The 25425-nt window shown below is 43.1% G+C and overlaps 1 protein-coding gene across 1 annotated transcript; it reads right to left on the bottom strand.

The window, feature by feature from the left end:
• Positions 1-263: 263 nt before the first annotated feature.
• On the bottom strand, positions 264-25081 carry LOC118399572 (E3 ubiquitin-protein ligase MYLIP-A-like). Its single transcript, XM_035795750.2, has 7 exons — positions 24761-25081; positions 23340-23530; positions 11659-11844; positions 6161-6358; positions 5615-5779; positions 3941-4370; positions 264-2211 (listed from the first exon to the last, which is right to left on the bottom strand). Exons 1-7 carry the CDS (start codon positions 24845-24847, stop codon positions 1996-1998), a joined length of 1473 nt encoding a protein of 490 aa, XP_035651643.1. The 5' UTR covers positions 24848-25081; the 3' UTR covers positions 264-1995.
• Between the last annotated feature and the right edge of the window lie 344 nt (positions 25082-25425).

Here is a 25425-nt window from a genome sequence, read left to right as displayed (position 1 = left end):
AAAATGGCAGGCAACAAAAGCATGAATTAAATAAGGTGGCATACCAGGCCAGGCATGAACTTAACCCTATGAGCCTCCATCAATCTTTAGTAACGAGAGCCTCAGTCATCTTACCCCATATCTTTATCTGACCTTTTAGTTGTGACTGTCCCCATTAAGAATAAGAAAGAGTGAGGTGAAAGGGGGTAACTTGAACAATCAAAGCCAATCAAATCAATGAACACATTTCCCCCCCCAAAAAATACTAGTTAAAAAAACTCAAATGCTTGTTTAAAAAAACTTTATTAATACTTTTCTAGTTCAAAGAAATACAATATAAAAGACAGTTCTTTCTACATTTGCAGAGCATAGTTTTTGCTTCAGAAAACAGAAACAAATCCTACTTGAACAAAGTGATCAAATAATCAATCCCCTGCAGTGACTATGTGCCAAATGGTGTCAGCAATAAAGACAACATATTCCTTATTTTTAAAACAAAGAAAGTCTGTGCAAAGAAAGAATGCATATCAAAACACAATGTCGCTGTCTCAAGTGGCACCCTATTCCTAAACAGTGCACTAATTTCAACCAGAGTGCTATGGGCTCTGGTCAAAAGTACTGCACTGCATAGGGAATAGGGTGCCACTTGAGACGCAAGCCAGTGTTGCTACATTAAGGCAAAACCCTATGGATAAAACACTGGTGAAGTTTCCTTGGTAAAGTGACAGTGTATTCATTCCCCCCCCCCAAAAAAAAAACCCTCAAAAAGCAGCTCGTATTGCACTGACAGATCGACTAGTACCCTTTAATAATAAAATCATAAGGAACTCCCTAGTTGACCACATAGAACAGAAGTTGAGGACGCACACACACACACACACCGCTACACAGTAGAGGCTGAAAAACAGTAGCCTGGTCACAGAACTGCTTGTGCTGTATAGCTAACTCCTAAAATCTGGGTTAGTTATACAACACAAGCCGATCTGGGATCAGGTTAAAAAAACAGCCTTACTAATAAATAATCACAGATCACTTATTGAGTAAAAGAATACAGGGAGCATCTTATTTTGGGGCCTACATCTGTGAAGGTTCTGTTATGGAATAGAATGCTGAATGTCTGGAGCTCATAGAGTTCCGTACAAGTGGAGTTACTTTATATGACCCATTGGGAATGGACTAGGAGATTCAACCATTTATCCTTCCCTGTCAGAGTTCTGGTTTGGTTCAAGAACCCTGGCACTCATATACACATTAATACCGGGCTTATCGTCAAGACTTCCCCTTGGTTGCATTCCAAATTGCACCCCTTCCCTGCAAAGTGCACTACTGGTCAAAAGTGGTGCACTACTGTACATAGGAAATAGGGTGCCTTTTGGGACAGTACTTCTCTAAAATCAGAATGCAGTGCTGTACCAGGGCCAGATTCCTACCCCCAAATAACTTCTCATTGGCATGGAAACAGAACAAAAAAATGCATTTCACTCCATTAGAACCATAAAATGAGATTCTAAAAGCTTAAAACGAAGAAACTTAAAAAATGCAAATATACTTATAAAACAACTGAACGATTATGTACGTTGCCTACTATTCTCCTAGAACACAGAATTCCCTCATATTGTACAAGCGTTGCAGGTTATGAGCCCAATAGATAATTCACATTCTATACAAGGATATGGAGCAAAAAAACAAACAAAAGCACAATCCAAATTAAATCAATCCGATCACACCGCTACTGCTGATCAAATCAACAGCTGCAGTTCAATTAAGAAAATATAATAGGCAATAACCCTAAAATTAAAATGGGGTGGAAATTCAAAATCCACCATCGGTTTAAAAAAATAAATATCGACAGTGGAAAAATACCACTGTCAGAATGGTAAGGTGATAAAGAAAGAAACCGTGGTGTTGGGACTGGACTGTGTCTGGAATGGCATCATATTCCCTAATTAGTGCATTACCGTGGACAGCACTATGTAGGGTGCTATTTGGGACGCAGTCTGGAAGTGGGGGAGTGGTTTATGTCTCAGTCTGGTAGATCTTGTTGGAGTCGTGGTGGTTGTTGGTGTTAGAGTGGTCCTTGGTGTGGCAGGTATATGCTAGCCCACCTATAGCTCTGTGGACAGGGCTGCTGTCGTCATCGTGGGAGGTGTTGCTGAGGTTTAGGAGACTGGTGCAGGTGGGCAGGTAGACATGCTGCACGTGTTCCACCTCAGATCGACACACCGGACACAACTGGGGAGAGATAATTGAATGTCAACATAAGACTAGCTGTCACTTGTTAAGTTACAGAAATGGAACAGGTCAAATATATCAAAGAACATGAAGACATGGCTGTCAGTAGTTTGTTAAAGCAATGGCACTGTTACTACGGTCTTTGGACCACTGTGTGCTACAAGTACTACACACACCGCTTCAAAGGGTTCACACACACCGCTTCAAAGGGTTCACACACACCCGCTTCAAAGGGTTCACACACACCGCTTCAAAGGGTTCACACACACCGCTTCAAAGGGTTCACACACACCGCTTCAAAGGGTTCACACACACCCGCTTCAAAGGGTTCACACACACCGCTTCAAAGGGTTCACACACACCGCTTCAAAGGGTTCACACACAACCGCTTCAAAGGGTTCACACACAACCGCTTCAAAGGGTTCACACACACCGCTTCAAAGGGTTCACACACACCGCTTCAAAGGGTTCACACACACCGCTTCAAAGGGTTCACACACAACCGCTTCAAAGGGTTCACACACACCGCTTCAAAGGGTTCACACACACCGCTTCAAAGGGTTCACACACAACTGCTTCAAAGGGTTCACACAAAACCGCTTCAAAGGGTTCACACGCCACCCTATTTACCAGTGGAAGCTGTTGAGGGGAGGACAGTGTAATGGCTGGAATGGAGTGAATGGAATCAACCACATGAAACCATGTATTTGATACCATTCCATTTACACCAATATTATGAGCCGTCCTCCCCTCAGCAGCCTCCACTGGCATATACAGTGTTTTGGTTGTTCACGTGTGAGTTGAACTCATTCCATAAAAGCACAAATACCCACCACAAGCCCTGGGCTGCAGAATGGACCAGGCAGCCAGAGTCTCAGAATAATATTGAAGACACCCAGAACAGACTAATTATACTAACCAGTCTGTCAGTGAGTGAAGAGTAGTGGAATAACACTCCAATTCAATTTAATTTAACCAGTCAATTGTATTATAGCCGTGTAAAAGCCTGTTAACCAACCCGGGACCACTAGATGGTATTATCCACGATACACTGTTCAGAAAAGACTAAGGGGGCAGCCATGTTGGAATGATTTTCTCTCTCCCCGGAATGTTCTCCCTGCGTGGCAGTTCTCTCCTCTCACTATGTTTGGGTCCAGCGACATAAAACAACACATTTCCCTGTGGATTTAGTGGAATAGACATTCGCTGGCCTGCTGCCGGCAGCTTTAAACCACAGCCGCTAACTAACTCACCATCTGCAACGGCAGTTCAAGCAAAATTTAGGAGTTTAGTGGGAGGGCCAATCAGGTGAGCTGAACCCATACATGAGCAAAATACTGAATCGGTTTTTAAAAGTCATAAAATGGATATGAGAGAAAGAGAGGTTACTGCTCAGAGGAAGTGACTCAGGAGAAAAGTCAAGTATTCTTCTTGAATCTGTGCTCTGCCACTCATGGTATTACACATCTAGAACCCTAAAGTGTGCTTGTTGTGTTGTGCCAAGGACTACCAGAAAAGGAAGACATTAAACCTAGCGAGACAGCTTTCGTATTCATGGGGGTAGATGGTAGTGGTGGCACCCAAATGTCGACTTGACCAAAAACAATAAAAAAAATTGTGCATAGGTTAGTGTTCATTGACTAGTAGTTGTTTCTCAATATGACCAAAACCAACATGCACAACATTCAATCATTTACACAAGCATTGACTTTAGTCTCAGTCTCCTCACCGGTAGTTGGTTGGCGCATGTCTGGCAGCATACCATGTGTCCACAGGGGCAGAAGGCTGCGTCTATCTCTTCCTCACAGCACAGCATACACAGCAGAGCCTCCCTGAGCTTCTCTAGTCTCTCCAGCAGTGCCCTGCTCTGCTGGCAGCTGCCACAATCATCCCCCATCCCCTCCCCCTGGCCACGAAGGGGACTGTGCCCCGAAGGCGTCCTCTCTCCGCCCGTCCCCGCTGCACGTGCCACCAGGTCCACGATGCCGGCATTGTAGAGCGCCCGGCGAGCGTAGTCGTAGACCTCCTTGGAGGTGCGTCGGATGTCGAAGACGTACTTCTTGCCCAGGTTTATGTTCTCGTTGAGGAAGAGAGACGCCAGGTGGCCCTTGAAGTCACGGCTGTACTGCATCATCACTGCGTTGGTCACCGTGTCACACCTGGAGGAGAAAGCGAGACGTTACTAACCAAGAAGTCAATCCAACTTTTCTTCAGTCAATTGAACGTTGGACAATTTTTTTAATCAATTGATTTCCCAATTCTCCACTTTGACTCAACCTATGCATGGGATTGATCATGTTTAATAGCAGTAAAGGACTAGAAATCCTCTAAATCTGATCCAGAAACAGTTACTACACTAAGCTCAAGTACAGAACAAGCCCATCACCACAACCTGGGGAAGACATGGTGAACAATTCTGAAAAATCCCCCCCACACACACACTAGAGGTCATCTTCGTGACTATTATAAACCTAGCTGTGAACAATCTCATTGCTCTGCAGTAGGCCAATTTATAATAATAATAATAATATATGCCATTTAGCTGACGCTTTTATCCAAAGCGACTTACAGTCATGTGTGCATACATTCTACGTATGGGTGGTCCCGGGAATCGAACCCACTACCCTGGCGTTACAAGCGCCATGCTCTACCAACTGAGCCACAGAAGGACCACAATTTAAATGGCTGACCTTCATTTTCCTGGAAGAATAAAGCACTTTTTCATTCATATCAACACCATTACATTCAATGGCTTTATCAATCACTTCAGACCAAGAACATGTAAAAGGAATTGGTATATAGTAGCTTCAACAAACGTCCTCCTTAAGGACCATAGCATAGTCTCAGTGAATGTGTACAACTGTAATTCAGGATGCATATTCACCGAGCAGCACTCCATGTTAAACAGAGCAAAATGTTGAGTGGAAGTGATTGAGAGAACCTGACCTATCAGGACTTCTAAATGGGGAAGTAAAATGCTTGACTGGTTAGCTGCCCCCCTAGGCAGTAGAACTCTACAGTGCTTTAGGAGCATTCGTGTATTCTGAGGGCCGTAAAGTCGGCTGAATAAGTGACAGAAATACCATTTAGAGAGAATGACCCAGTCGGTAGTGTAAATAAACATTTTGTCAATTCATTAGCATGACAGTACATGGGTGGTTGTCAGTGTTTGTAGCTCTATACTATACTCAGAAGCACTCCTTTCAACCCTACTAAATAGTTAGCGGAGAAGCCAGTCCCTAAAAGGTTTCATCATGGAACATTTGATCAATAATGCCTTGGATCACTTGGTGATCAAATCTAACTGCACAATTATGATGACTATATGTGGAGTGCACTGTATAATTGGACTGCATGACTGTGTTTTGGCTCCCCACAAGTGGATCCTCTCCTGTCCCCTCACCTGTAGAAGGCATGTGTCTCTGTGATGGCCCGGTACAGTCCGCTGGCAGCCCGGTTGCTGATCAGCTTGAATAGTAGAACCACACTATCGCTGGTATCCTTGATCACCGTCAGGTAAACACTCTTCCCTGACTGGGTGGCTATTTGGATTATGGGATAGCTGATCCTAGAATGGATAAAGAAAAGTTGACGGTGGAAACTATTCTTTAAACTAAATCCTGTAACATTACACAATGTTGTACAACAGTTTGCAATACTGTGTAATATTACAGGATTTCAGTTCCATGATGACAATCTCAGAACAATAAGAGATTTCCTCAAAGGTAAAGATTGTGGGATAAATCAGGTGGACATTACACTTCATATATATGGACATTTCAGTAAAGCACAGTATTTGTAGGAGATACTCTGAACTATGTACAGTAAATTGTATATTGTGCACCCCACATACAAAGTGCTCTGATATGACTTTAGTCTATATTATGTTTGAGCTGACTGCACAAGAGATGGAGCAGTTGGTTAAGTAGCCTGAAGAGCCTTCATTTACCTGTTGACCAGGCTGAAGTCCTCTTTACAGACAGTGATGCCCTCCGGGCCCACCCCTATGGCCAGCCTCTGTGCCTCTGCATCCCTGGCCCAGTGCCACTCCACCCCGTAGTGCTCCAAACTGGACACCAGCTGCAGGGCCTGGTACTCCACCGACCCCAGGCTCTGACCCTCCAACGCCTTGTGCTTAGAGATGATACTGTGAAGTGATGGATAGAGAGAGACAGCAGTGTCACTACTGGTTCACATCCAGAGCCTCATTGCTTCAAATAGTTCATATTCTGTATTTATTTCCTGTGAGGGCTGTGAGAAAACAGTACAGAAATCACATCTTCACACAGCTGAACAACGTGACAGACTGCTGGGTGCTGCCTGAGCAGTGAGTCTGTCACCCAGAGAGCAGATTCTCTAATATAAACCCATCATACCCCTAATCTGATCAAATAATAAGGGAATCAGTTACTATAATGTAATGTGAGCCTCTGCTTGCGCTGCTAGTAGTTCTCTGCTCACTATATGTGCAGTGTGAATTAGAGTATGAAGTGAGCCATTATTGAGTTAACATTACTCATGGACTAAGCCTTTACTTCCTCAGTTCATATGAACATTACTCATACAGCTACTGATGCACTGATGTCTGTCCTGTCAATGGAAAATGTCAATACTTTTCCTTTACAGACAGCTTTGCTGTTCGGAAACTGCCACAACAGTGACTATATTTTCCTGTAGTAATTGCTTCAATATGGTAGAATGATATGCATGACATTTTTTCCTCGGGCATTGGAAAGCTGTTTCCAATCTTAGCATTTACAGCTATGCTAAAATTATGACACGACACAACCAATATCTGTACTGTGTTATCATCCCAAGACATACGCTTGATTAGGCGGAGCGAGAACTTCCATAAAATTACCCATAGTGCAATAGAAATATGCTTTCACCAATTACTAAAAACAGAGCTGAATAAAATTACCAAATTGGCTATTATAATTTTGAAAACACACTAACAAGAGAGCATCATGTCCATTTAATCCTGATTAACCCAGTACATTGACATCTGCATTTCCCTCCAATTATGATCTCAGGTGGGATCCTAGTGTGTGTCCCCTAGAGTGTGTAAACACAGTGATAGATCCATCCTCTGACCTTGCACAAACAGTCCCTAGTTTAGATTGGCCTGCACCCAAACTGCTGCTTCTCAAACTGTTGATTTAACCAGTCAACGAGCTGCTGTGCTACTCCCTGGCATGGTTCTGCGAGAGAGAGACTGTCTATTGTGGGCTTTATGGGTTGGTGGTAGAAAACAAAACTGATGTGAGCGTTGACTGCGCTTTTAGGTTTAGTTTCACAGAAAGGATAAGTTGATGTTTAACACCTAGTTATAGTCCTGTTTTTTATGGCTGTTTAAAGGAATGGGTCAAGTCAGATGAAATATTATTCCCATTTCAAGTTTTGATTTAGAGTGTTTCCAGAATATGTAAGACATTTAACCGGCTAAAACTCAAACCTGCTACTGTAGCTCTAATTGTCCCTTAGGTGTTCAGTTCAATGCCTGAACAGGTTTGGTTCATGACTAAGAAAAACAAGTGGCTGCATGGTAGGAACACGGGAGGGGTGTGTCTCTGTAGAGGGAACATTGTGACCATGTGTTATCCAGTTTGTGTCCAAAATGGCACCCTTTTCCCCATCTAGTGCACTACTGTTGACCAGAGCCTATGGGGAAATAGTGTGCCATTTTTGACTCAACCCAAGTTTCCTCCATCTGTTGCTCATGTCACACTGGGTGATATCATGTGGGTCAAACTTCATTGTTCCAATTGCAAACCTACCTCTGCTAGTGAAAAACAAGTGGGTGCATGGAGACAACATGGGAGGGAATGGGAGGGGGTGCTTTCTTTCCGTAGAGGGACCTTTGTGAGCGCGTGTTGTTTAAGATACAAATTAAAGATCACTTTATTGGCCAATCGCACACAGGGTCCAAACAAAATTTTACTTACACTTTTAACTCAACCCCTCTGAGTTGTGGTGTTATCCAGTTGTGTAAAGTACTTAAGTCATTTTTTCTGTACTTTACTATTTATACTTTACTTTTTTTCTAAAGAAATGAATGTACATTTTACTCCATACATTTTCCCTGACACCCAAAAGTACATGTTACATTTTGACAGGAAAATGGTCCAGTTCACACACTTATCAAGAGAACATCCCTACTGCCTCTGATCTGGCAGGCTCCCTAAACAGACTGCTTTGTTTGTAAATTATGTCAGTGTTGGATTTCCAAACTGTGCTGCTGTCTGCATTGCCAGAGTAACTCGTACCCGGTTCTCATGGCACAAATGTTTATGTCAGCTGCACACGACTAACTGGTTCATATCCAAAAAGTAGAAGGCAAGGTTACGGCTTGGAGCAAATCAGTAAATTATAGTCTTTTACAATGAATTGAGCACCAACCATAGATTCTTGGGAATAGGTACACAGCTTGCGTACAAGTCTGGCCAAAGCAACAGAAGTTCATTTCATGTAAATTATGGTCATAAATGATTAAAGGTATAAATCTGTTTCGGGATTAATTTTAAACATTGGGAATTTCTCTTTGAAGCACCTGACTAGATGTCTGACTGATGTTGGATGAATCATTAACACCACATCTGGCACTTGGTTCAGCTGGATTTTGATACTTCCATATCATAAGCCTACCATAACATTACGGTCTACCATATCTAAACCAGCCGGCAGGATTGGGGAGTAATGGATTACATGTCAGGGATTACAAAAATAATGGTAACTTTAATCCGTTACCAGCTAAAGTATTGTGTCCGATTACAGATACTTTTGAAAAACTAGATGATTTACTTTGAGGATAACTTTTATACTCAGAAAGGATGTTTGCGAGAAAAACATTTGACACTTGTGTTTGCTCAATGACATTCATTGCATTTAAAAAGCATGAAAAGAGGCACGTTTAAGTTTGTTCCTTAAAAACATGCGTCATAGACCACTATGACGACACACCAAATGTGTTTGATGGGTCGCGGGAAAAGATCAGGAATGGGCTTTTGTAGGCTACAGTACAAGCTACAGTTGAAGTCGGAAGTTTACATACACCTTAGCCAACTACATTTAAACTCAGTTTTCCACAATTCCTAACATTTAATCATAGTAAAAATTCCCTGTTTTAGGTCAGTTAGGATCACCACTTTATTTTAAGAATGTGAAATGTCAGAATAATAGTAGAGAGAATTATTTATTTCAACTGTTATTTCTTTCATCAAATTCCCAGTGGGACAGCATACATACACCCAATTAGTATTTGGTAGCATTGCCTTTAAATTGTTTAACTTGGGTCAAACATTTAGGGTAGCCTTCCACAAGCTTCCCACAATAAATTGGGTGAATTTTGGCCCATTTCTCCTGAGAGCTGTTCAGTTTTGTAGGCTTCCTTGTTCGCACATGCTTTTTCAGTTCTGCCCACACATTTTCTATAGGATTGAGGCCAGGGCTTTGTGATGGCCACTCCAATACCTTGTCCTTAAGCCATTTTGACACAACTTTGGAAGTATGCTTGGGGTCATGGTCCATTTGGAAGACCCATTTGTGACCAAGCTTTAACTTCCTGACTGATGTCTTGAGACGTTGCTTCAATACATCCACATAATTTCTCCCTCATGATGCCATCTATTTTGTGAAGTGCACCAGTCCTTCCTGCAGCAAAGCACCCCCACAACATGATGCTGCCACCCCTGTGCTTCATGGTTGGGATGGTGTTCTTCGGCTTGCAAGCCTCCCCCCTTTTCCTCTGAACTTAACGATGGTCATTATGGCCAAACAGTTCTATTTTTGTTTAATCAGACCAGAGGACATTTCTCCAAAAAGTACAATCTTGGCTGATTTTTTTTGATTTTCCAATGATGTCAAGCAAAGAGGCACTGAGTTTGAGGGTAGGCCTTGAAATGCATCCACAGGTACACCTCCAATTGACTCAAATTATGTCAATTAGCTAATCAGAAGCTTCTAAAGCCATAACATCATTTTCTGGATTTGTCCAAGCTGTTTAAAAGGCACAGTCAACTTAGTGTATGTAAACAGCTGACCCACTGGAATTGTAATAAAGTGAATTATAAGTGAAATAATCGGTCTGTAAACAATTGTTGGAAAAATTACTTGTCATGCACAAAGTAAATGTCCTAACAGACTTGCCAGAACTATAGTTTGTTAACAAGAAATTTGTGGAGTGGTTGAAAAACGAGTTATGACTCCAACCTAAGTGCATGTAAACTTCTGACTTCAACTGTACATACATACATACATACACATACATACATATCCATCAATTGTTGAAGAATATAACTTATAAATGCCTCATGAGCTTAATTCAACTGTCACACTCCATGAGAACCCAAAACAAGCTTATTTTTCTCCAATGTTTGTATACATTGTAAATGTAAATAAACACTGTATAGCCTCATAACATGGTTAAAACTATAATGTTGATGTCATAGATGGTCAGTCCTTGATTCCATAGCTCTGTTTATTAATCTGACAGTGGTTACATTTCTCCTGGTCCATTCCTCAGCGTTTTACCAAAACAGAGGCAGGTAACCATTTTGTTATCATTTCATCTGTGAATTTGCCCTTTAAAACAGCTGCATATTATCAAGATAAAGTTTCACCAACAAAAATGGTAAACAGGCCTATAGCAAATGCAGCATATGGCATTCGCTTTTCACATGTAAATAGCACTTTTCAGTAGTGCTCAAAGCATGCCATTCCATGGGCATAGCATCAGTCCTCCATTACAACAAAATCCTAAACACCACAGTAGGGCTGGCTAAGTCCTTAGTTTTGGGGTTATGCTCAGGTTAAACAATTTGGCTAATCTATACTTCTATAAGTCCTATTCTTGAAGATCGAAGAGTATAACATTTATTGGAATGACTGGAATTCATAGACTTTGGTTTTTAATCTAAAGATATAATTTAATCATTACTTTATGTAGTAGAAAGAGATGGGTTAGAAGAGGGCTACATAACCAACCCATTAAGTAAAATGTAACATCCATTTATGGCCAGCTATGTAAACTTTTACATTGATTTATCTTGCAATTGGTAACATACATTTTTGTCTTCTTATAATACCGCTTAAGAGGAAAGTAATCTAAAAGTAACTGAATGTAATCGGATTACATTACTGACTTTGGGTAATCCAAAAGTTACATTACCGACTACAATTTTGGACAGGTAACTAGTAACTAATGGATTACATTTAGAAAGTAACCTACCCAACCCAGCCAGCCGGCCGGCAACCTTGTCAAGGGCAGCTTTGCTTTCAAAATTCCAACAGTGTATTCATGTCCTGCAAACTCCAACCAATTAGCATTACGGCTCAAGCTCAAATCCTTTTTTAAACACACCACAGGGGTGTGTGTGCGCGCGAGCGAGCATCGGTGTGTCCAGTCTACACTCATTGTCTAACATATCCCCAGGTGTCCCCTGCCCTTACCTGTCGACTGTTGCCGGGCAGGGTTCGCTCCCACACAGCTCAGAGTAGCAGTATTTGGCAGTGTTCTGGTTGTAGTCTCTGAACTCGGCCTGGGCCAGTAGGGCACTCAGCACCTCAGCCTGCTCTGAACACATCCTCAGGTGGCCGCTGTGGAGGTCCTCCTTGACATGCATGAAGAACACATGCCTGGTGGAGGGAAGAGAGAGGGGCAGGAGTTGTTAGACATGGATTGGGGAGGAGAAGGGGTACACAGGGCCTGGAACCAAACAGGTGATGGTTAGTAGATCAGAGAGGGACACAGAATGGAGCAGGTGGTTAGAGGTTGGGTTACAGACACACACACTAGCTAATTAGTGAAAGCGGTTCCCAGTCAGTGTGTGACGTGGTTGGACTTTTAACCCAGTGACACAGTGCGTGTGTTCTAATTGCTCCATAGCTCTCATCATGGTGGCAGAGTGCAGTGTACACACACAGAGCTCTATAGCCATTATCATAGTGTTCAGAGGAGCAGCAGCTAGTCCTGTACACCTTCTGCATTGCCTGCCTATTCACTAACCCCAGTGGTGTGCTGCGACGCGATAAGCAGCCAGGTTGCTACTGCTGTTGTGATGTAACACTGTAGGGTCTGGGTACGATAGCACCATTTAGCCTAGGCATCCCTCAATCCTTCCCTCCATCCCTTCTGCCTGGCTCATGTTTTCCCGTTAAACACCAACACAAGCCCACAAAGACGGGGCTAAGTCAATGTAATGGCAACACAATGCTGTAATCTTGTTCTTTTGGCAAGGTAAGGGACCTTCCTGGTTGTCGGTAAACGCTTGTTATTATGGCAAATTCAAAGTGTGGAGGGGGGCATGGGGGAAAATGTGATAAAACAAGGAGGACTTTGTAGATCTGTGTGCAGAACACTAGGCTGCGGTGAGCCAAATACAAAACAACCAGAGTCAAGGAGGCGTTCATTGTTTTCGCCGAAAGCTTTGTTTCTTGTTTATTAGTTTCAGAGATGTCGCAAATTATTAGAAGTTCAAGGTCAAGGTCCATCTGACCTAACACTTTCAACAGGAAATGCCTATTCTCCTGGACTGTATTTATGGTTGGTAAAACCAGGCTTTCCCTGAGTTTTGGAAACCCTGGGTTAAACAGTAACTAGTAATATGACAGAGGCAGTGACAGAGGACTCATTATCTCCCATCAAAAGAGGGTGAACTAGAGTGGCCTAGTCTCTAAACTGAAAACTAGCACAAGCCGGTCAGGTTACCCTCCCTCCCTCCCTCTACCCCCTCAGATGGGATGAATTCAACCTTGGTGAACCAAACCAGACTCCCTTCTTGTTTTTCTCACACATCACATAAAACTGAAATTAAAAAATAGCCCGGGCCTTTATTTGCTTAAATCACTGAACAGGCACTTAGAGACAGGCTTCTATTTGAGCCAGGTGTCCATTTCCTTGATGCACACAGTTTTTGCTCACTTGCGTAGTTAATTTAATTCCAGCATTCACTTCCAGCATTTCAATCAGTTTCTTCATTTCCTGCACCAGTGCGTTATCATTTACACACTAACATTTATTTGTATCTTTTTTTTTCCTTTTCAAAATGGAGGCATACCAACTTTCGCTTGACAGAATAGCAATTTCCCCATTTCTGGTGGTCTGTATTCCCGAAGTTGTTGACCTTTCGTGCTTGCCAGTTAACTAGCAGTTATCAGCTATAAGCAGCCAATGGCTAGCAGTTTCTTACTGGTGATAACAAACAGGGGCACAACTTTGGTTTTAGAAGTGGTGGGGGGGGGCATAAACAGCCTACCCTACTGCTCAGAGGTAGCCGCATGGTCCTAAAGCTCACCATTGCCTTGTTTTGTATCACATTCCAATTATAAAACTATGAGAGTGGGGACAAAATAACATTTCAGAATGGGGGGATGCGCCCCAGTGAAAGTTTCACCCCCGGTAAAAACTGATTGCCATCATTTTTTCAACTCATTACTAAATTACGTAATATAACAAATCGAAACCAAACCTCGTAAACAATTCATTTAGACCCGGCGTATATTTGAAACAGGTGTTTATTTGCCCGGCTATTAAACGTGACAGACAGCTATGAGTCTCTGCATTTAATTGAAGTTTTACAGTACTGTAAAACATAATCCAGGCATACCACCACCAGGGGCAATCTGTACAAATTAATAACACAGAACTACGCAACATCCATAACACAAAGCAATGGAAAATAGCACTCCCACCGAGTAAGAATGTGTGACAGTGTGCCTTTAAAAGAGATGTACTGTTGACTGGTCTCATCTTGCCCCCAGTGCCTTATGGGCAGGAGAGGGGGCATGGGAACACAGCTTGGTTGGCACTCAGTCTTCCTGCCTCCTCTGAACCCCTTGGCTTTAGCAGGGAGCAGATACACAAAAGAAGAAGAATCACTTCAGGACAAGAATTGAGAGGAATATTACCATACAATAAAGGAGATCTAAACAATAGTAGCTCTAGGGGCATAATAAACAACCATTTGAGATAGTGTTCAACAAACCACCCAAGTAGATCTATTCCAGAAAGTCCCAGCCTCCTTTCACAGCAGCTCCTGCCCTAGCTGGAACAGTACACACAGCTGTCCATTTCCTGTATTGTGTTAGGTCCAGCAGCATCACAGTGACCAGGCTGCTACCTGGCCAGTTGGAAACAAAGGGCTGTGACTACCTGGGGGTTACTATAGGCCACAGGCCCTCCTGGCCTGGCTGTTCTCCCTCACCACCCAGTGGAAATTGAAAAGGACCCCTCTATCACCCCCACATCTAATGCTGCACTCTAGAGTGGTTTAATCTATGCTTAGAACCTGGGCTAGGTTACCATGTTTGGGTGTAATAGAGTATCTGGAACATTCCTCGTAGTAAGAAGTGCAATACTAGGTGGGTGTTTACAAGGTCATGGCCTACATGGGGTAATATACTGTACAGGAACCAGTCAAGTCTAGTGTGCAGAGAGTACTGTAATGATTTCCTTCCTACTCTTTATTTCTTCCTGGCTCTTCCTGGTTATTGATGCACACATGGATTTCTCATCTATCCCTGCTTGACCCCTCAACAGTCTAGCCTGTGCAAAGTCTGTACAGAGTGTAACATTGCATCCCAATTCTCTACCCTTCTGCCCTTAGTGTGCACTTGTCCACTTCCTTTAGGATAATACAGGCATAAGAAATATGGGAGTAAACTCCTCACATGATTTTTCTTGGCTCTTCCAGGTCGTTGAAGCACACATGATTTCTCATCCATCCCTGCTTGACAACTCTCTGTGGGTCTGCTGATTCCAGACTGCCCAGCTGGGGGGGAGGGGGTAGTAGGTGTGTCCTGAGCCTGGCTCCTGGCTATGTGGGAGCTCCTCTATCAGGGGAGTCTGCCCCTGTCAGAACCTATAGCACACCCCACTGGGAAACAAAGAGCAGAGACTAGGAGGGAGGCTCTGGAAGCAGCACCCCGTTATGGGGGTAGACATCCAGGGCAGCAGGGTGAGTGTCTCCCCCTCTTCCCCCAGTGCTTTGATGTGGACTGTGGAGGGTGGTGATGTGCAGGGGTTGTAAACTGGTCTGACTATCCACTGTGCAGGACAGTGACCGGTGCAGACAGGCTCACGGCTCTAACTTTAACTCCTACAGCGGCCGGAGGGCAGAAATGCCAGGCTGCATCAGGACAGAGAAGCATTACAGTCCAGAGGTGCCCAGACTGCCAACACCATACCAGTCTCTTCCCTGCCCACACAACATACTGGTCCCTACCCAGACACATCTCCGCACCGCTGCCCACTGTCTGTCAAGGGAGAAGGCCACAGACAGACAAAACAGAGGCGGGTCTCCCATTAAGCCTATAGGGAATCTAATATAGGAGAAGAAAATACTTGACCCGCCACCAGCCCAGTTTAAATACAACTGGGAAGAATAAAGCCTCTTAAGACATTCACTACAGTCAGCTTGATGAAGGGAAAGAAAACAGGGGCACGGAACGGCTGCTCTCAGACTAAGGGACCGCATGGTAGATTTACTGTTCACACACACACACACACACCGGGCAATAGATGCCAGTGGGTGCTCCAACAAAGTCATCTGTTCTCCTGCTGGAATGTTAAACACTTCATTACATAGCTGGAATAATTCAATTAAAGTGCACCGTAGCCTGGCACGGCCGTAGCTGGGAGGAATATGGGTCATTGCTCCCTTTCTGTGACAGATGGAAGATGCAGGAGGAGAAGAGGGATTACTTGCTTAGTTCTGGGTTTATTAGTGACATTTCTACTGTTTTAGAGAGAGCAGCCCTGTGGAGTTTTAGATCGTCAAAGTTAACTTAAAGGATTTTCCCAAATGTAGTGCATTTCACACACTCATCTCTTTGCCAGATTTGTTTGCGTTAAAATCTCTTTTCCTGACATCCTGTCTTTACTTTTTCCTCTAGCGATTTAAAAAAAACTTTAACTGTTGATAAGCAATATCCCAAGTGCAAACTCAGAGTATGGCATTCGGATGGGAATTTGGGTTGTCATCAAGCCCACCCCCTTGCTCAAGGCACAATGGAGAACGAAATAGGAAAGGCATGATACCTATGTCATGACATACCTGGACCACCCACTGAGATGTGCCTTTTTTTTTAAAGTAAATCAAGTGTTAAATGAGGCGAACAGGGGACGAGAGTGCCACTGTAAGCTGTTGCTTGTTCACATGGCTAACTGTTTTTAATGAACTTATTTCAGAGTAAACATTCTCAAAAGAAGCCTATCACAGATTATAGGGCAATTTGGTGAAACTTTTCTTTGTTCTTCTTACCATCCTGGCCTATGAAATAATTGTTTCAACTTGACTCCTCTCAGTAGTAAGAGAGAAGACATTAGTCACAGAGCTCTGTCTCCAGAAGAACAAAATGTCCCTGTGAAATGAAATTATAAACCTCTGCCTAGTTACTGCACCGTGTCAGCCAATGAGAAGTGTCAGTTTCAGAGCTCACAGGGCCAGGCTCTAAACAATGTGGTTTGTAGAAGTAACAAATAACACAGCCCAGAGCTGTGTGCTAGAGGTAACTCCCAGTCAACGAACTCTAGTAACCCCAGTCCAGGGACCAGTTTTACAGTCTCTCAATGGAAACATCACAAAAAGGATGTTAATCAAATAGTTTAACCAACGGAACGAGAGCAATAAAGAACATGTTTAAAAAAGTGGGGAAACAAAACACCAAATAAACAAGAGAAACATTTAGTTCTGGGCCGAGTGAACTCATGAATCCAACAGCTGCCATTTTGAGGTGAACAAAGAAGTTGTTTGTAAGCTAAATCGACCTCTGGTTAAGGGGAGAGAGTGTTCCAGATTAACGGATTGTAGAAGGGTAATTAAACATAACCCAGGCTGAGCCAGGGCGCTTTGGGCAGGAGTCACACATACACGGCAGCCCAGAGCCGGACACAGCCATCCTTCCTGGCCAGGGACTAATATTATGGGTCCAAACCAGATATGAGGGAAGGCTACTTGAGTTCAGAGAAATTAAAAGTAAAGTTAAACAAGTCTGGGTGGGGGACAGGGACAACCATCTTGCCTCCGTAACTAATCCTACTGGCTGCAATGCTGTGACAACATGAATGGTCTTAACGTCAGGGAAAAACATTTGCCTGGTGGTGAAAATATCTAGAACGTTCTGCTTCAGCAAACATGTAAAGACAGACACTTTTGGCAAAGACATCTGGAGTTGGCGGATCTGGATAATACAAACTGCTCTCCTCAGGTTTAGGGGGAGGACATCAAAACTGTTGGAGTTGGGTTGCAAAGCAGAAAAACATCTGACGACCTGCATTTGCACCCAAATAAAAATTCCAGTACACTATCAAACTTTTTTGCAATTTCTCCTCCATCTCCTCTCTATGATAACGAAATTCACATTAGATTAACGTGGACAGCAGACAGATACAGTAACGAATCAATTCAACAAGACCTTGACTCAATTAACAGCGTTCTGAGAGGCAATGCATCCCCTCAACTTGTAACTCCACATATGCATTATTGTCATTTTCACAATTTCAGATTATTTCATAACAGAAAAAAGGAAATCACATTAACTGCACTGCCCTATAATAATTTCCTTCCATTCTGAACCCAGCATTAACTGAATTGACCAGTCAAATTGCTTGGGTTAGGGGCTCAGAGTCCCTTCAAGAGATTCTATTTATATGGGAAAGGCACTAAAAACATTCCTTTTCTTATTCATGGCAGATGAGGTCTGTTAATGGTTGTGCCCTCTGGATAGCTAACCCCCCGACCAACTGTTGACCTGATCAGAATGCTAAAACACTGCACAACAAGGGGAAAACATGTTCATTTAGACAAGCATGGAACACACACTACCTCCAGGCTACTGAGGGGTAATGATGCAGATAGTACACCATTCATTGAGGGGGACAAGTTTCAACCATAGAATTAGAACTATTAGAACAGAACTGACATTCTAATAATTATATTTCTATGGGGCCAACTCGATCTCTGAACCAATAGAAATGTAAGAAAGTTTAATAAAAAGGGGACATGGTTGTGGAGCAACAGCTGAGTTGAGCAAACAGCTTCTAAAACAAATAGGAAGTCTACTACTTCTCTGGAAATACCCACCAAATGCAGAAGTAGATATTAAACTGCCCATATCTGGTCAGTGCAGTGTACACACACAAGGCTGCCTCAAGCCATGGTCAAAGACCAGGCAGGGTGTTTCAGAAGCTACCGGGGCAGAGCGGAGTTGAGAAATTCTGGGATCTCAAAGCTACAGGATCAGGATGGGGAGGTTTTGTTTGATGTTGGGAGAACAAGAGGTACTGCAGAAATCGGACTAAATTGAGCCAGTACTACATACGAGAGCCGTGTGTGTGTATTTATAGAAAGCTTTAAATGTGGGAAAGTGCGTGTGTTACTGAATCTCTTTAGACCCCTCCACACACAGGTTAAACCCTGCAATGGATCACTGTTTCCTGGGAGTGGCTAGCTGCACCTTAGGGTTTTACTCCTCGTCTTTCATAACACAGAAACATGGGATGCCTGTCAACTGTAAAACAGTAAACGCACACTAGCTGATGTCTCCAACACTCAACCTCACACTTAGTAATCCACATGTCTGGCATAGAGTGGACGTCTCTGGTAAAAAATGTTTTTTTTAACTATTCAAGGATAATGGGATAGCAGCAGGATTTAGTGAAGATTCTGTAAATGGCCAAGCTTATGTAAGCATAATTATTTAATTTAATTGTATGTGTGCCGAATCCACCATATGTTATGTAACCCAGGCTGAAAGAGGGCGAGAGAAATAGGCGTGTGTGTCTACTGGCACCCGGAGGGCCAAGCTTGTCTGTCTGCACCCACCAAGGACATTTCGTACACACCTGTTACTACCCACAGGTTTTCCTGTACCAGGACATTACGTTTTAGGAGTGTGTGTGCCCTATAATGCTGGAAAATCCCCTGGCCCCTGGGTCAGGTCACCACCCAGCACTGTTACTTGCCAAGAACACTCTGTTTTATTGGTGGATATTAGTTTGAGCATGTTCCATTGGTCTATTTTAGTTTCTAAGAGGTGTCCCTCACTAGTAAACTATTCGGTGGTCTCTCTCTCATGCACCAACTGACAGTGCAACACTTGAAGCTATCAGACCAAGCCAATGGATTCAAACAGAGACTAAAACACATGCAGATAAGAGATAGAGGGACACTAGTCAGACTGTTCTCTCTGCTACCGCACAGTAAGCGGTACCGGCGCGCCAAGTCTTGGTCCAAGAGGCTCCTAAATAGCTTCTACCCCCAAGCCATAAGACTCCTGAACAGCTAATCAACTGGCTCTCCAGACTATTTGCATTGCCCCTCCTTCTGGAACGCTGCTGCTACTCTGTTATTATCTATGCATAGTCACTTTAATAACTCTGCCTACATGTACATATTGCCCCCGCACATTGACTCTGTACTGGTACCCCCTGTATATAGCCCCGCTATTGTTATTTTACTGCTGCTCTTTAATCATTTGCTATTCATTTCTCTTACTTTTTGGGGGGTATTTTCTTAAAACTGCATTGTTGGTTAAGGGCTTGTAAGTAAGCATTTCACTGTAAGGTCTACACCTATGGTATAAGGCACATGTAACAAAATTTGATTTGAGACACAGTCACGCATTCCACATCTACTTACTAAGATGTTCTGCCCTCACTATGAGTACCAACTTATGTGTTTACGAATGTGTGTTTACGAGTGTATCTATTTCTGCCTGCAAGCCTGTCCGTTTGTGGTCTGAGTGACGGCCGGAGGGAAGCAGCAGTAGCCCAACGAGGGGAAATGTGAAAGCACAAAGAGGGTTAAGGCACATGACGACATTGTGACGTTAAGAGTTTTTACGGCTGTTGATGCGCACCAAAATGTAGGCTAGACGCCAGCTGAACCAAAGCAAGCAGAAGGCTTTAAGGGAACCCCTGCCGGCCTCCCGTTCCACTGTTGCTCATCTCGCTCCCTGCCACACACACAGAGGGAACAAAGACCTGTTTTCACCACAGAGAGACATGACCTTCCAGTAACCACTGAGTCACAAATACCACCACTAGAACAGAGAGAGTAGAGAGCACACAGCATGCTAACAGAAATATACATCATGAGTGAGGAGAGTTTCCATGAGTTGAGATCACCACACTGGTTCACACAGGCCTGTTCTCTAGAGAAAGATGCAGAGGAAGACAAAATGGCCCCTTCTTTCCTATCTGAATATTTGGTCCTCATTGTCTTGAAAACCATCCAAAGAGAGAGAGCGAGAGATGGGGCTCCATCCTCAACCACTTTAAATTATTCTACATCTGGTAGTAACAGCGTGCAGGCCAAAAATAAAATTGTTGAGCCGAGCTCTTCCCACCACAACTGTGTGTGCGCAAAACCTGTACTACTTTTAACTAAGACTCACACATTACCATCCCCTCCCTCTACACCCCCCCCACCCACACACACATCTTTATCTCCCCTTTCCCCTTGTCTCCGGTTCCACACACACCCTGTCCCCGGTTCCACACACACCCTGTCTCCTCACCATCTGTTAAAGACCCTCCTAATCTGCCAGAGGTCAGCAGTGGATGAACTGCCATGGGTCCTGACGTCTTCCAATAGCAGACACACCAATAGTGTTTTCTGGCCGAGAGGACTTAGCGCCTCTGAACAGAGTACCAGACGTAATTTCAAAAACTATTCTACATGTAGTCGTCAGCAGCCATGCGCTTACCGGCGGATGGTCCCTAAAAACACACTTCGACATTCGCTGCGACGTGTGCGCACATCCTAAAACTGTCCTCAGAAAGACTGCTTTTTAGCTTCCTCACCCCTTAGCTCCCCTGGTCAACTCCCCTTAGCTCCCCTGGTCAACTCCCCTTACCCCCCCTGGCCAAATCCCCTTTTCTTCCCCTTAACTGCACATGCACGCTGTCCAGTCTTAAAGACACAAAGTCCATTGGGTGGCAGGTAGCCTAGTGGTTAGAGGGTTGGACTTGTAACCGAAAGGTTGCAAGATCGAATCCCCGAGCTTACAAGGTAAAAATCAGTCGTTCTGCCCCTGAACAAGGCAGTTAACCCACTGTTCCTAGGCTGTCATAGAAAATAAGAATTTGTTCTTCACTGACTTGCCTAGTTAAATAAAAGGGGAAATTAAAATAAATCAAATAAAAATCCTCAAAGACAGACAATGAAAGGAAAAAGGACTTGCCCTCCAAGCCAGAGGGAGGGAGTGGTAGTGTGTACTTATAGTCCAGACAGAGACAGCTGGGAGGGGGGCAAAAGGGATAGATCTCAGTTTAATGAACAGTTACTGGCCGACCTTGCCTGGAGAGAGCGAGAGGAGCTAAGAAGCTCAGAGGCTCAGCCCCACACACAACTCCCTCTCCTCTAACAGCATGTTATCAGATGCCTTCCCTGGCAGACTGCCTGGGTTTAGAATCTACTTTTAATGATACCGTATCTGTCCTACAGCTGTGGAAAGATATCTGATGATATTAACGTGAATGCTGCATGCAAAACGTTACTGGGGGGGTGGTGGGGTTAGCAATGAGAGCAGAGCACCCTTTTGCAGAGCAAAAGAGAAGCTCTGAGTTGATTCTCTGCTGGTGCATTTCCATACAGGATTTACCACATATTTTTGAGTGAGGACGCATCACACCTTTTTACATACAGGACTTAAAACAGTGTTTTACCCAAAAGGCTCAGATTCACTGGGCCATGGCTCCAGCGGACCTGCTCTCACCTGGGGACAAAGCCTGACAACTGGTACTTTTCAGCTTTCATTTACATTACAATGGCTCACCGGACTTTAACCCACAAAGCATCTTTTGATTACACCGAGGTTGTTAATTCTACTCTTCACAAGTCCTCACTGTCAGCCCCAGTTATGGAAACAATTTCCCTAGTGTAACATAAGGGTGTATACACTATTGTAACACTGGTGTTACAGTCAAATAAAGCAGCATGTGTCCCCCCAAATGGCACCCTACTCCCTATTTAGTGTACTACTTATGAACAAAGGCCCTATAGGGAATAAGGTCCCATTTACAATCAGCCTAAGATTCAGTCAGGATCAAGCGTGTTAGGATGTGTTACTTTGTATGGAGATTTCTAACTAGAAGACCTCTAAAGGGCTGGGAGGAGAGAACTAAACTAGACTCCAAAAGGTCCTGTTATCCATCAGCCAGAAGTCGGTGTGTCAGGCCTTTCGCTAGAGATACGTTTCAACAAGTTTAGAAGACTGGGCCATTTCTTCTCTGGTTAATTTATATTACAGTCTTTGTATAAGAGAGGAAGAATAATTTTTTAAATGAGGCTGACGGAACACAGAGCTAAGTGAGAATATTATATGAGGAAACTACACTAAATAAAGCCTTTTACATTGGTGTCTGAAAAAACTAGGAAAACAAGTTTTTTTTTGTACTTTCAACTCAAACATTTTCAGAGTTTGTAGTAAAAAGCACTTTTAACATCTAAACAAAGTTACAACTTTGAGATGTCCTTCGAGACTTTGTAAAAATCCAGGACAAAAGAAACAGGGCAAAAGCACAACATCAACAAAAGTGTTAATAAGGACACTTCTCCTGAATTAGAAAAAGTATACGAAAGACAAAAGAAACCGAAGTGAGCACACGTCATCATTCGTTTGAATGAGAGCCAGCATGGGATGTCTGGACGGGGGGGGGTAGCTCTCAGCAGACAGGGCCAGGCAGAGGGACCCTGGGGCAGCGGTAAAGGAGTCTGGAACCTCTACAGAGATCGTATTTCCTTACTGCCTCCTGCCCGGCTCCACGCCATAATGACCTGTAGTAACCCTGTGTGCTGCGGGGTTACTGTAGGCCGTTTCACTGTACAGCAGAATCAGGAAGTCACAACTAACTTCACAGGCTATGACAGATCTGGTTGTTTCTCTTTCCATCTGATCCTCCTCCTCATATAGTACATGACTGGAATCTGAATGGTTGAGTTAGAGAATATGTTGTAATATGTATATTTAGTAAGTAACTGCCCTAGGTTCTTTCTCTCCTTTTCTCATTTTAACAAGATGATGCAGGGATGGAAGAGAATGACTATTGTAATGAGATGGTTAAATATGCATGTATGCTCATGATGTGGTGTTGAATTTTGTCTGTGTGCGATATACAACATCCATACCTAGTCTGTTCCTGGAGTATGAGATGTGGTTCCACAAAGAACTTGACTCTAAGCCTGAGTCGGCAGGGAGTCAGATTGTCCATCTGCTGACAGATTCTGTTCCTCAGGTTGAGCCACAGGTTCTCTCCCTTACTGCCTGAGAACTGCAGGCCAAAGTAGTCCACCTCTATGATTCCCAACTTCCTACACACCTTTGGAATAAAAGAGGAAGAAGTCAGTTTTGGAGAAGAAAAAAAAACAACGTAAAAACCAAAGTAACCTAACCGCAGTTTGTGTAGGCCGAGAAGCTTACGGAGCATCTTCAAGAAAATATGAGACAGTTTAGCATGTTTCTTTATTATAATTTTTGCATTTGCCATACATCAATATCAAGGCAGTAAAGCCGGTGGGAGCAGTTAAGTGGGAAATAAGTGTATATTTTTCCCGCGGTAATAAACTTCATCACGAGCGCATCCCACGCGCCTTTCACCAGTAGCAGGAAAGGAACAGAGTTATGTAACGTCAAGTGTAGCCGAAATCCAGAGGGGACGGAGGGTGAGATAACTATACCGATTCAAAGGACATGTCAACGCGCTGTGTATATGAGATAGGAGCTTAGAATTTATTTAGAACTCATTAGAAGACAACGATTAGGACCTCTGACAAATTCACATGTTTACGGATTGATGACTAGGCCTACATCATTGGCACCATAACGTTTAATGCACATGATAATTGATATGACTTTGGTATTTATGAAATCTAAAAACAGATTAATGCAATGTGGTAGACCACTATTGGATATTCAATGTTAATTAAGTCAACAGTAGGCTATTTTCGTGAGAACACCCATTGAAGCTACACAACATTGCTAAGCATGCACAGGGACCAACATGAACTGAAGTAACCTTTGCTCGACAAAGCCATATACTTTCCTCGCGACTAGACTACCAGGAAGCAACTCCCTCAGATGGCACCTTCATACTCATTTCGAAAATCACCAACTCAATCATCATGAGTTGAATTGTACCATAAATTAAAATTGTGGGCTCTTTCTTTGTTACGGAAAATGTAGCAAACTTGTTTCCAAACAAAGCAACATTGTTGCACGATTGAGGAAGCACATTTGTATCGCTGTGTGTGGCAATGTAGCATACATATCCAGTGACAGAATGCTGTTTAGAGAGAACTGATCCTGGCGACAGAAAATGTAACAATAAACAGGAACTTTGAACATCAAAATGTGGATTTCTCATCTCGGCAACAAAAAAACACGTTCATGCTGACAAAGTGTTGCGATTTAATCCACTAAAAAACAATGTGCACTTGCAGGACAATTTTCGCTGTGTTTCGACAAATGTATATATAACCTAAAAATAACCTATAAACAACAACCCGAAAACAGAAAAATAACAAAAGGAAGAATTAAAATGAGTATCTACCTTATTCAGACAGTCTTCACCATTCGCCTTCGAATCAACTTCCACTTCCATAACCACCGAATCCGGACGGGTAACATGGCAAAGCATTTTGGCTATCTAGTATTTTATATTTGGTCTATACCTCTTTTAAAATAATAACACAACCACGGTATTCCTCTTTTGAGACCCTACATCAAACCTTCGTCCACTTTCCAAACCCTCTCACTTCGTGTGGCAGCCAAACACTCCCTACCAGCGGTAAACTATATCAATGAATTGCTATGCAAAGCACTGACTACTCCGAAACAGCCAATTACAATGCGTTTAGCATATGAGGCTTGCACCCGCGATCACGGTCATATCCAAACGGCTAGTGCAATCCGGGATCCTTGGGACATCCCTATGCTAAAACCTAATCCAGGGGTGTCAAACCGTGAGATGGTTCAGTACGGCTGACTAAAACAAATAAAACAATTGTGATTTTTTTTCCGGTGTTGGACGAACTCAAAAACCTTTAAAATAACTACAACGAAATCGAAACGTTATAAAAATGATAATGGAAAAATATTCATACAGTTTCTTGATTGTCTAGCCCGCCAATAATCAGTAGACAGTCAGCGAGAATAGAACATTCAAAACATGATGGATAGAGGATACATTTTTGACTATTTAGAGTAACCCCAAAC

This window comes from Oncorhynchus keta, chromosome 20, assembly GCF_023373465.1.
Source record: "Oncorhynchus keta strain PuntledgeMale-10-30-2019 chromosome 20, Oket_V2, whole genome shotgun sequence".
Lineage (NCBI taxonomy): Eukaryota > Metazoa > Chordata > Actinopteri > Salmoniformes > Salmonidae > Oncorhynchus > Oncorhynchus keta.
This window is presented reverse-complemented; position numbering and strand designations above follow the sequence as displayed.